This window comes from Pseudopipra pipra, chromosome 1, assembly GCF_036250125.1.
Source record: "Pseudopipra pipra isolate bDixPip1 chromosome 1, bDixPip1.hap1, whole genome shotgun sequence".
NCBI lineage: Eukaryota > Metazoa > Chordata > Aves > Passeriformes > Pipridae > Pseudopipra > Pseudopipra pipra.
In genome coordinates, this window is record NC_087549.1 from 49,810,526 (window position 1) to 49,823,281 (window position 12,756).

At 39.8% G+C, this 12,756-nt stretch overlaps 1 protein-coding gene across 3 annotated transcripts in view; it reads right to left on the bottom strand.

The window, feature by feature from the left end:
- Positions 1-10,511, bottom strand: part of LPIN2 (lipin 2) — a 45,286-nt gene extending 34,775 nt beyond the window's left edge. Inside the window, exon 1 of one of the 3 annotated variants that reach the window (XM_064655957.1) lies at positions 10,378-10,511. Coding sequence is in view for 2 of the 3 variants with exons in the window: in XM_064655951.1 (XP_064512021.1) it covers positions 1,397-1,483 (87 nt within the window). In the remaining variant the exon portion in view is untranslated. Of the gene's footprint in view, positions 1-1,396; positions 1,732-10,377 lie in introns of those variants that run through there. The other 2 variants (XM_064655951.1, XM_064655967.1) reach the window with 2 other exon arrangements.
- Between the last annotated feature and the right edge of the window lie 2,245 nt (positions 10,512-12,756).

Here is a 12,756-nt window from a genome sequence, read left to right on the forward strand (position 1 = left end):
ACCCAAATGCAGCTGTAATTGGAATGGGAAAAGGAATCTCTCTGTCATATCATAAAAATATTTTTTTTCTGGCCAGAAGCCATTACACTGCAAAAGGCAGAAACTGAAACTGCTTTGGTTTTTTGTCTTTCTTTTTCTGAGAGCATAAAACTAAAAGCAAACCAAGAAAATATCTACTTCAAAAGTTCAATAATTAAAATTCTGTTCCTTCATCTACAAAATACTCGAATCAGTTAAACTAAAATTAACCCTGCATATGCTGGTTGACTTCCTCATGTTACAGCAACGAGGAATAGAATGGCTCTCAGAAATTATGATTAAACAGTACTCCACCTAAGAGTAAGCATCTAACATGCCCAACATGACAGACAGCTGAATTTTCAAAACTCATTACCAGGAAATGCTTACATTAGCATAACCTGAGTGAGAGGTTTTGTGGATAGGGATTATATTTCTGTACCATTAACAAAGATGTTATTTTGGCTGCCCCAGGATCAACATGTTTTCTTCAACAATTTTTTAATGATATTCAGTAATATACATATACAAGGGCAAGATATAATCAAAAGCCTGTCCACAAATTTGTGTTTTCTGTGCATTTAGAGTATCGCTTTAGTAATGGTGATCTGCAGTTTTTGTGTTCTTAAAGCCAACATCTTTTATACAAGTGCACCTATATGAACATGAATACTACTAATCTCTAGTTCCACAACAGAAAAAGAAGAGTGCAAGTTACTCAAAGGCAAGCTATCAGATTGCTCTACAGAGCCACAGTTTTAGAGGGCATGAATTTTAACAATCACTGCCAAAAAAAAGTTACTTAAATGCAGATGTTAGCTGCATTTAAGTAGATATTCATACATCCCATTTATTTTGAGATACACTTAGAGGATCAAAACATAGTCTAATGCCACATGATGTACATAGTAAAGAAGTTGTAATTTGTTTCAAGAGCTTAGGTAGAAAAACAAAATAAAAATCATGCATAGCAGTGCTTTACCTCAACTTATGTCATTTTGCCTATATTTGCATGTATACAGATTTATGAGGCAGAAGCTTTCCTTAAGCAGAGAAAATCTTTAGCAAGTGTTTTAGTAGTTTCTATTTTGTACCAAGAAAAGACTGGGGGGAAAAACGACTCTGTCAAAGAGTAGCATCAGGTCTACTCAACAAAAACCTCTTTGCTCCTAAGTAAAGATTTTAATTGGGGTTTTAGGATTCCTCCTAGTACTGCACAAAGCACTTATGGAACAAAAATGGGAAACAAAGTAAGTGTTGAATGCCTAAGTAAAGTCTTCCACTATACTATTAAATATAGGTGATCAATTTTCATAATTTTAAACTGTGCTACAGGAAATTACATACCCACACTTAGCAATAAATCTATCAAACTCACCAAGATTCCAGAAGGAACCTTTTCATGAACAGCAGCATCACTTCTATTGGAGTCATCTTCAAAAACATTATTTTCTGAGAAATGCATCTCAGAAAACTGGAAACTAACTTTCCAAAATACAGGTAAATGCAAAAATTACAGCCATAACAGAATAGTGTAGCAGCATTTCTTCTCTTTCCACAGAAGCAGAAAAATTATGTAAATCATCTGTCTCTTAGAGAACACTGCTTGATATCCTTTCCCACGGAGTACTATGATTAAAAAGGAAGTGCTTCTTTAAGAAGGCTCACTTAGAAACTTCCTCACCAATAGGCTCTGCTTGAAATGTCACAGCCCCCTTGGGCGCTTCGAGATAAGTAATAACATGGGCAGACTTTGCCATATGTTTGCACTGATAGGTAATGATCTTGGTTTACATCACATCACGTGACTTCAGCTGAAGCTCCCACGAAAACAGGGATTTAGTTAATGATTCTTAAGCAAAGTCTACAATAGCTGACTTGGAGACTTTTCACCCACCCACTGTTTTAACTTCTACCACTGGTAGCAGCATTCAAAGTCCTAGTTCAGCCTTTGCACACCTAATTCGAGACTGTCTGCTGCCTCTCCATGTGCTGCTCCCTCTGCCGATGGCGTCATTGCAGTAGCCAGTCATGTCTGACACAACAAATTTGACATTTCAAGGTCTGGTGTTTGTGGGTTGTTTTCCCCTTTTCGAATCTGCATTATAATAGTAAAGAGATAATTGACCTGGTATCAAGTTTATACTTAGCCATAAAAAACCAATGCACACCAAAATAAACTTTTTTTCCTGTGAAAATTTTCTTGCTTTCTTTAAACCAAAATGTTAACTCAGCATAATTTGAGCATGTGGACAATACATACATGCTTTTTGTATAATTAGCTCCATGACTGAGAATAAGAATTAATTTTTGATCTGAAGAATTGTGAAATGTCATTAGTTCTCTAAATAATACAACAAATAGGTGAAATAACTGAGAAAGAGTAGTAGTATAAGGAAACAATTCTGTCCCTGAATGGGAGAGACACTCTCTGAGGACCATCTATATTCCCTCAACATAGGCACATTCTCATTACCCTAAACTCACGCATCTCCTTCCAACCCCCAGGGGGCTACAGTGTCTACTCAGAACACTGCAGAGAATTACAAGTTGAAAAAATAATCTAGGACCCTATTACTAACTCCACTCTATCCTCCTCTAAGTAAATTCACGTATTAGACTCTGATGCAAGGACAGTGAATCACATTATTGGATGCAACCAAAAGGCTTGTAGGTTTCCAAAATAATTAATAAACTACACTCAAAGCCAAAACTAAATCAGTTTCAATTACAAACTCCTAAACTGAGTCTTGGGATTGCTATGTCTGCAGTAAGGTTGCAATAAGCGGCTACAATCTCTGGGCCCTTTACCATACACTGAGTAAGCTCATATTTAACGAGGCTCTTCACAGGAAAAACTACTGGTTTGTTAGTAAACACAACAAGTATCGCCAAAGGATATTAAGAATTACTAGACACACTCAGATTTCTCCTATGTGTTCATCATTCTCTCATCATGTGTGCTCCATTAAAATACTGTATAAAACACACAGTTATGAGCAAAATGGAAACCAGATTTGTAAACCGGTGCTTCTTTTCAAACATTTTTCACTTAGCTTTATGTTGGGGGGTTTTTTGTGTACAATTTTCTATGATATCTATTCAATTTCCATATTTTTCACTATTTCAAACTGACATTATTTTCCTCAAAGCTTCTAAACGTGTTTTAGAAAATAGACTTTCTAGAATACAGATAGAATTGTGGTCACTGCAGTAAGGTATGATTTAGGCAGGTAATAAGCTTTGCACATTTAGTTAGTCTCCTTGTCTTTTATTTCTCAATATGAACAAGGTAAATAAAATATAATTCCTGCTGAGTAAGTTTAAGCACTATATTATTTACTACAATTTGCACAGGAAAATTAGCTTCAGTTTTGAAAAGCAAATAACTCAAATTTGGAAGTCTTAGAAGCAATGTTTTCCAAGCAACCTTAAAGAAACTCGTTGGTGTAGGTAGATTTTACTGTGGTTTAGTCTCAGAAAGCACATAGGAGTTTTTCCAACAGCCTCATGCAAGTTCATACTGCTGACAAAGATCATTCACCATCCTATGGTCTTTTTTTGATCTGCTCTTTGTGATTCTACATATTTTATCCTGTTGCTTGTTAGTCAAAATCCCTGATGTGAAATATGATTACATTTTTAAAATGCACTTTTCTATAGCAACCATCATAATATATGTGATTGCATTTCATTTAGTTTTACAACATTTTGGAAATGGGAGTATTTTTTTCAACTATGTAATAGAAAATTCAGGCCAGGAGACTAGAAATTAAAAATACAGGGGGTTTTAGCACAGTTAGAACTTGATTTTTCAGATTTTCCCTCCTTTTTTTACCTCTTTGCATATTCAAAACATTGCTTCAATAGGCTACATTTGTAGTTGCAAATCAGATTTACATACTCCAGATGGTCATTAAAAAAAAAGCTCTGACTGCCTGTGAAAAACCACATTTTAGTGATTTGATTGTACTGTATAGGAACCGTAGAATAAACGTGGCCAGAAAAAAGTTACAGGAGCTTCACTGGTACATGTCATTCTAAGTTCTGGAAGAAAGAAAGCAGAAATCCTAAAGACATGAGCCTCTATCAGCACACAATTCCAATTCAACATAGATCAGAATAAATATGCCAAGATAAATGAATGGACCAAATCCTTCTCTAATTAACATATCCTAATAGATAGGGCAAGTACAGGACAACCTTTGTTAATGTTCCAATTGTCTTCTTCATCCCACCCAGTCCCACATAATTTTACTTATTAACACCAAGACTTAAGCACCACAGTTCTCCACGCCAGCATGAGGCATCACAGTTCTCAGTCTCATACCTGATATTGGAAAAGGTCCTTTCTCCCCAAGCCTCCACAGATTTCAAAATTCCACCACACTTGTTTATTTTCATGCACTTTTACACTGCCTACCAGGTGCAGACAAAGTGGAGGAGTTTCCAATTCTCCTACAGAAATTAAAAATACTTTCCTGTGCCCAAGTTCTTGATCCTAGACCTGGTGTGAAGCATCTGCTTACTGAAACTGGAAACAAAGCTCTGCTCGTTCCAGATTGTGCTAAAACACATTCAATACAACATCTCTGATACTTTTAAGTGCAAAAGTCTATCCATTCTCAATGTGGACTTTCAAACCCAATTCAAAGTTTAACAACTTTACTAAAATAAACTTAGAATGAATAACAGAAGACCACCTGCATCAGATACCTTCTAAAAGCAACTCGAGAATTTTTCTAAGAGAAAACAGCTAGAGTTTTTCCTCTAGTGGAGTGGAAACATATCAAGTGTCACCTCTTGTTAAAAAAAGTGAATATACTTGTTAAGTTTTCCACATAAAAGCTGAAGGAAGCTAAAATATACCTTGGAATGAAGTTTTCCAGTTTTAGCAAATTACATGCAACTAAAAACGAAATTCTGCTCAATAATGTTGAAAAATACTAACAGGCAGTGTTACCTGCTTTTACCTGCAATTTCCTGCTGTCCAAAGAATAAAAATAATAAAAAAGTCCTATCACGAGTGATAATAGCATGGTACAAGAATCAAAGCAGTTAACAGATGTTAGAGAAACACTAGTGATACAAAAGCAATGTATTGTTCACTAAAGTAGTGGTTAAAAAAGAATAAAATCAAATGTCTGGTTTTCCACCTACGATACAAGATGGTAAATTCAATGCCTTCACAATGTCCTTCACAATGTCCTGTCAGGTGAAATCAGGAGCCATTCAAATCAGAGTATTTTTCAGTGCAACTTAAGTACTAATTTATCACCAGGGAAAAAAAAATAGCAAGAAAGGAAATCTGCAGTTTATTTGGAGCTGGCCCTTTCATAATGTGTCAACAGTTATATCTGTATGATCTGCTAAGAATCATCTGACTCCAGTGTTATGGTATCTGTCCTGATATTAATTTGAGCATTTTCTTTTTTTTTTTTTTAGTTATCTTTTTTTTCTGTTTGCAAAAGAATGTCAGTGAGGACAAAGAATACTTTAAGAGTTGATAAATTGATTTTTACTGTTAAAATTATCAGCTCAGTCAAAAACTTAGGTTATACGCACACAAAATGTTCTCATGCATGTGAAGACCTTAACTTCTCTCAAGGTACTGAAAAAAGTAGCTGGCTAATCCAAGAGTGAAGCCCTTTGGAATCTGTACAGACATATGCAACACCAGCACCTGCTACACTTGGATGGATGTATTTCCAGCAACGCAGACTCTTCTACAGCTACATCATCCTTGGTTGAACTTATTTCCAGACACACAACACAGAAAACCAATGCTTCTGAACAGAAATTCCATCCATCTCATTTTTGCATGAGGCAAGAGAAAGCACACGAAGATTTTTCTGTATGTTTCTAAAAAGCACTAAGCACTTCCCTAATAAGCAATCCCTTTCTCTATTTTCCCAATTTAACAAGGTTTCTTTCCAGGCACCAATATGCCTCAGATATATTCATATTTTCTTGCAACCTTCCAGGATTTAGAAGTCAAAGCAAAAGAACATAGTCATGTGTGCACTTATGAAATATATCCTGATCTATTAGTAGTGAACGATTTGTTTACATTTAGAATGGATACATGAATATTAATATTTGAGACTAGTACATATCTTCAAGTTGACCAGAAAGAACAGAAATAATACTTATTCTGAGAAATACATCTATGGAATATCCAAAAAGTTCTAAATATACTGTATATAATCAAGAAACCTTTTTCTTACTTGATAGATTGTCCATATTGTTGAACTGATGTACATATACCAAAATAAAACAAATTTAATTTGCACATAAGACTCAGCTGTATTATTAATAAATTGGATAAAAATCCTAGTCTTACAGAATTCCCATGCAAAGGTACTTACATGAGATGCTGGGAACAGAAAAATTAGATACAGCTGAGCAAAGTGGCATATGCTTACTCATTCACCAAACCCAACCGACCTGCATTATTAGGGTAATGTAATTAATTATGTAATGACCACAGAGATCACATCTGTCTGAAGGATCTGTTCACCCCTAGGACACAACAGCGTGTCTGCACTGTCTATATGGGACATGACAAACCTGTAAAGTGGCCTCACAGATTTCCTATTTGTCTTTACAGGCATACTTTTTCATTTGGGGAATGAATGCCTTAAAGTCACCACTAAGTAATTTTTTTTCTTTAAATCATTGTATTTCAGTTCACATCACAAATTAAATTCTATTGTTAGCCAAGTGAGAGTCAATTACTTCCATTTCTAATTGAATCTCAGCTACAATTCCTTATTGGGAGCACTTATCTGAAAGAATTTTGCAAAGAATCCTTTACACATTTCCTTTAAAAGGCCTTTCATAACCATCAATTCAGAAGAAGTACGTTTCCTGAGGAGACAGTTATGCAGTCTAAAAAAAGACAAGTAAACCTAAAGACACCACCTAAGAACGGCTTAGCATGTGCTGGCTTCAGCCACATAGACCAACACAAAAATGTCACCTGATACAATGGAGACTTTTCTATTATTACTTCATATATTTACATTTCTGGTATTGAATTTAAGCACTTTGGATAAAGAAATGGGCCAGTTTCACTCAGCACATACAAAAGCAATGAGGAAGTGTCCCTTAGTTTTGGGAAAATGAGTGACTTGGGACAACTTCTGGCAGCTAATGTCAAATTACATTAGTGCAAAGCTGAAACAAACTGTTAAAAAGGAAATATTTAAATAGGAAGGGGAAGTTAGCACCCTTTACTTCAAAATTCCCTTGAAATATAAATACAAGGAAAAAATCCCAAAAAAGTGTGCTTAAGCTTTGACCTTAAGCACAAAGACAATCTGACTTGACTTAGCATGACAGTTTCATATTAAATCAGTCTGCCTGCCCAAACTGAAATGCAAGCACTAACATAACAAGCAAGATGAGACAGCAGCTAGGCAGATTAAACCTATTTTTAAGTGAAACATTTTTGCAAAAGCAGCAACATTTTTACTATCCTTTAATTGGATAATTGTACGTACAATTAAAAAAAAAAAACAAACCCTCTGCTTAGATAACATGTAGGACCTTAAACTGTAACTTCAAGGAGATCCAAGGTTCATAGAAAACATGCTCCTGATCAGCACTGCCAGATACAAAAACCGCTGGGATACAGGATGCTACAATGTTCTCAGAATGTGCCCAGTACAGGATGAAGACATCTAATACATACACTTTAGACTTGAATTTGATCATAAACATATCACCCACTGTTTTGTATAAGCCTGAAAGCTTTTTCACTATGGATATCTGTAACGTGCAGCACTGAATCTCATACCAGAAGGTGTCCTTTCATCCCTTTTCAGACAGTTACATAGAACACATTGGTAATTCATGATATAAACAATGATTAAAAGTTAGCTTTGGTTTATATCTAAAGTATTTTACAAAAAAAAATCATGTTTTTTAGAAATTGTAATTTAAGCACAGAGATTCTATGATCACACACAGACTGTAAGAAACTCTCTTTTCCTATATGCTGTGATCTTGCACTTAAGATGCAAGATTGGAAAAACAGAAAATTGTGATCTAGATTATTAACCATGAGAGCATCTTCCAGGAAGAAAGAAACAAATGCAACTGATTTAACCTTTTGCTTTGACAGAGGTTCCCAATGTGGCTTTGAACAAAACCCCTTCAGCTTTATCTGCTCCAGATTCCAAGTTGTCTGGAGCAGAGAGCAAGTCATAAAACATGTAATCCAAGAAAGGGCTGCTCAGGGCCTCAAGATACATAAGGAAGCATCAAGTTCAGTAAGTGCAGTTTAGATTTCCCCACAATTGATCAAGACTTTACACTAGTGGAAGGTAATGCTGGAAGTAGTGAGAAAACTCAAAAAGTTCTGAGAAACTGAAATATTTGATGTGAATGCCTTCCAAGTAAACAATAACAGAAAACTACACGTAATTTTGCAACAAACCAAAACATTAATTACCAAGAATAAGACCAAATTTAAACACCACCTCTGTTTTTTTTTTACAGGCCACTAAGAAACCCAAACATTTTGGTATGTCTGACTGAAAAGCTATGCTACAAGCTTAAAAATCAATACTGTAATTGCTGAGGAGAGCCATTCAGCACTGTCTAGTCACTCCTACTGCATTAAGAATAATACCAGGTAATACAGCATATCAGTCAAAGCTTCTGACATCCTGAGTTCATTTAGAAACTTTTTAACTTTAGCCTATCAGTTTAATATTCTATTATATAATAGTAATAAGCTTTTATGGAGCACCTTGGAGATCATTCCTTTACATCACTCAAGTAACGAGATCTTCCCTGATTTTAGTAAGAGATGGCAGAACTGTTTACATTTCTGTATGTTCTGGGATGTAAGGGAACTATAGCAGGAGCTAGGAGAGAAAGCACAACTGTTGGCCCTGGCTGGAGCTAGCTGCCTGATATGCATACAAAAAATGGCTAAGTATCTACAGAGTGATTGACATGTCACAAAGTCAAGGCATTTTGAGACTTAGGACTTTTCATTACAACTAATGAATACCTGTACATTCTTAAAATGTATCTAACACTATAATTTTTTTGTATTTTGAAATATTAAATGCTCAGTATGCAAAATTGTCCTGGAAACACTATTAAAAAGTATAAAACCCCCAAAACAACCAATGAAAGAAAACAAAACAAAAAACCAAACAACAACAAACAAAAACACAACACAACAGAAAAAAGCAAACCAGAAAACCCCCAAGGAGTTGTACTTCGATGATTCCTGTGGGTCCCTCAACTCAGGATATTCTGTGATTCTACAGCCTAAGTTCTGTAGGATTGTGTATCATCTTCTCTGTCAGTATCCTAAATAATACCATATATCATGATGGGATGTGGCTAACGAATTCTCTTGTAACAACAATGGAATATTGGTTGGGGGGGGGGGAAAGTAACCAGACGAAATGCACGTACAAAGTGCAGCCACAACACAGGTATATTTATGACATCATTCTGCTGGATGAAAATGCACAGGTTTAAACGGCATAGCGCCTTGCTCTATTAAAAATCGTTGGTGCCTACTACATGCACTCAGTGACCCCTTAAGGAGAAGAAAAACGCAGTTCACACAAATTAAATCAGATGTAAACTTGGCAAAACCCCAAATAGATACACACACGCACACACACACGCAAATGCAGGCGATGTAGTGCCACTTCAGACCCCACAGACCAGCGGGGACAAACACGGCAGGGGCGGAGCGCCCCGCAGGAGCGCGAGTTCACAGCCCCAGCTTAGGAAATGCACTGAGAAATGCATCCCCCCGTGGAGGGGAAGGCGCTGGGGCAGCAAGGCAAGGCAAGGCGCGTATCCCGGTCCGCCAGAGCGGCACCGCCAGGCAGCGCCGGGAACACCGGCATTCCCGAGCGGTCCCGCCGCCCCCGTGTCGCGGCGGGGCGGCAGCGCCGGGCGTCACCCGGGGGCCAGCGGGGCAGCAGCCTCCGCCCCCGCTCTACCCGGCGGCACACCGGGCAGCCAGGGCACGGGAGGGGATGCTTTCCCTTCCCTCCGCCAGCCTGGGCTGCGGGAGCCGTGGGCAGCGGCGGGGAGGGAGCGCAGGCACAGCCATCCGGGCGGCCCCGCTTCCCAGCGACGGTTCCGGGGAGGTTCTCGTCGTTCCCTGTTCGGAGCCCTCTGCGGGGAGCAAGCCCGGCCCGGCAGCCGGGGCAGGCCCTGCCACGCTCTCCCTCCGTTCGTCCGTCCCTCCCTCCCACCCTCCCTGTGTCCCCGGCAGCCGCCCGCGCTCGCCCGGCGCTGCCGCCTCTCTCCCGCACCCGGTCACCGACACCCCGCCCCGAGCCGACCCGGCGGTAGAGGCCCCTTCCCGCTTACCTCGAGAGAGGCCCGGCGGGGGCCGACGCCACCCGAGGCAGGACGGACGCACGGATGGTTATAAGGATGGATGGCGAGCGGGACGGGAGCGGGGATCCGGGAGAGCCGCGCTTGGCCGGGTGCGAACTGCGCCAAGCGGCGGCCGTTGGTGCAGCGCGTGCACGCGCACGCGCGCTCCCGCTGGCGGCGGGTTGCGGGGGCGCGCCTCGCCCCGGGCGCCACGTGACCTGGGATCGGCGCGGGCTGGGAGGGGAGGGGGGACAGGGAAGGAGGCGCGCGGCCCGTGTGCGCGTGCGCCCGGCGGGGGAGCGGGCGCGGGAGCGGCGGGCGCGGCCCGGGAAGCACGTAGCTGTGTCCCGGTACCTTCCGCCGGGACTCGGCCCGTCCACCCCGCCAGCCTCCCTCGGGCGCGGGGTCACGGCGATCGGCGGCCAATCCCTCTCGGGTGCAGCTGTTCAGAAACCGCGGTCTGAGCAGGGACGCGGGATTAACACCTCGTGACAGGGGGTCGGGAGAGAAGCCCTCACGGTGTTTGCCGCTTTATACGTCTGTCACTGCATACGTCTCCTGAAAGTTATTGGTCTACCCACAGGAGGGTGGGAAATATTTATTTTCATGTATATATAAATACCTATATATACCATAGTTTCAAGCTGTGTCTCAGTCTCAAGCTGCTCCAGGGGAGGTTTGGGTTGGACATTAGGAGGAATTTCCTCACAGAAAGGGTGATTAAACATTGGAATGGGCTGCCCAGGGAGGCAGTGGAGTCACCATCCCTGGAGGTGTTTAAGGAAAGACTGGACATGGTACTTTAGTGCCATGGTCTAGTTGACAAGGTGATGTTGGGTCATAGGTTGGACTCTGATCCTGAAGGTCTTTGCCAACCTAACTGATTCCATGATTCTGTAATATTTATTTATTTATTTAGTAATGAAAGTATAGAATTGCAAAATCAGAACATGTCCAGCAGGCCATGAATGCATTTCAGGTCAGCAGCTTCATTTGCCCATTGCTTTTGTGATTCATGCTGCTGCTTGCTGAACTTAACTTGGTTGTATGTTATTATTTACCTGAGTCACCCTATTGCCCAGAGGCCCCAGATGATACTGACACATAATATGTACTAAAACAGGACAATATTCTAGCCCCAGACAACTTGCAGTGTGAAAAAGAGAAAAGGAGAAGTAGCATAACTGGAAATACAATTCGGATTTCACAAAAGAGAATTAGGTGTTTTATCACTACTCATGTAACTGTATTATTTTACTGTACTTTCATTTGTCTACTAACTACTTTTTCATCCACCAATCTGTTGACAAGAGTTTTGTTGAAAGCTGGCTTTGCCCCACTTGGTGTTAGAGCCATTTTAAGCTCTCACACAGATTTTGTGTAGTTGTCACATACTAAGAAATCAGGCTGCTCAACACAGTATTCAGTGCAACTGACAAGACATGTTAGCTTGCGAAGTAATATAATATAGAGACAAAATTTATTGTGGTAGTCCACCTATCTCTTGAAAGATCCTTGGCAATCTTTTTTACCAGTCCTACAAAGAGATAAGATCTATTTATTCATCTGTACCTCCTGGGACAAGCTGCCTAAAAGATTATAGCCAGTGAGTTTGCTTATTTGCAGATAATATATTTAAATCCCTTTGAGCATGGAACTAAAACAAATCTATTCCTGCATAACATGCGGGCTGGATTTTTGAAGAAAGCAGTTCATGGAAGAAACATGAACACAGAATTAGATGGATAGGGTGACTATATTATACATATGTAAAAAGGAAGGTCAGATTTCATGCCTGCCCATTTTGATGATGTTATTGTCATGTCAGAAATTCCGAGTCACTCTTGGAACACTTTCCGGGACTCAGGACACATGGAAGCAACAAAGACTAATGGAGCAATTTTCCACCCTTCAGTGCAACCATTTTTCAGCTGCAGCAGTTTTCTGAAGAGGCCTCCTGTTTGAATATAACATTACAATAATAATTACCTAGTCACATTAGCATAACATCTGTCACAAACACACAGGCTGCACTACAGATCATTTCTCTGCTTTGCAGAGTTCCTTATTTGGCACCTTAGTTGCTTAGTTTGTGAGGGTAACCACATCAGCAATTGCTCAAACAGGATATTTTCATTTGTGTTTCCACAATCTTATCTTTGCTGGTCATAACAGCAAGAGATTTTTTTGGTTGAGAAGAGATTCTCCTTTTCAACACCAGACAGCCCTATTCACAGGAAGATAAGAGGTAGGGGCTAAATCTATCATATGTCTTCAAATATCAACATTAAACTAGATCCTATTATAAAAATAAGCCAGAAAAATCTTTACTTGAAATGGGGTAACGAAGGGGTAAGTCATGCTTTTCTA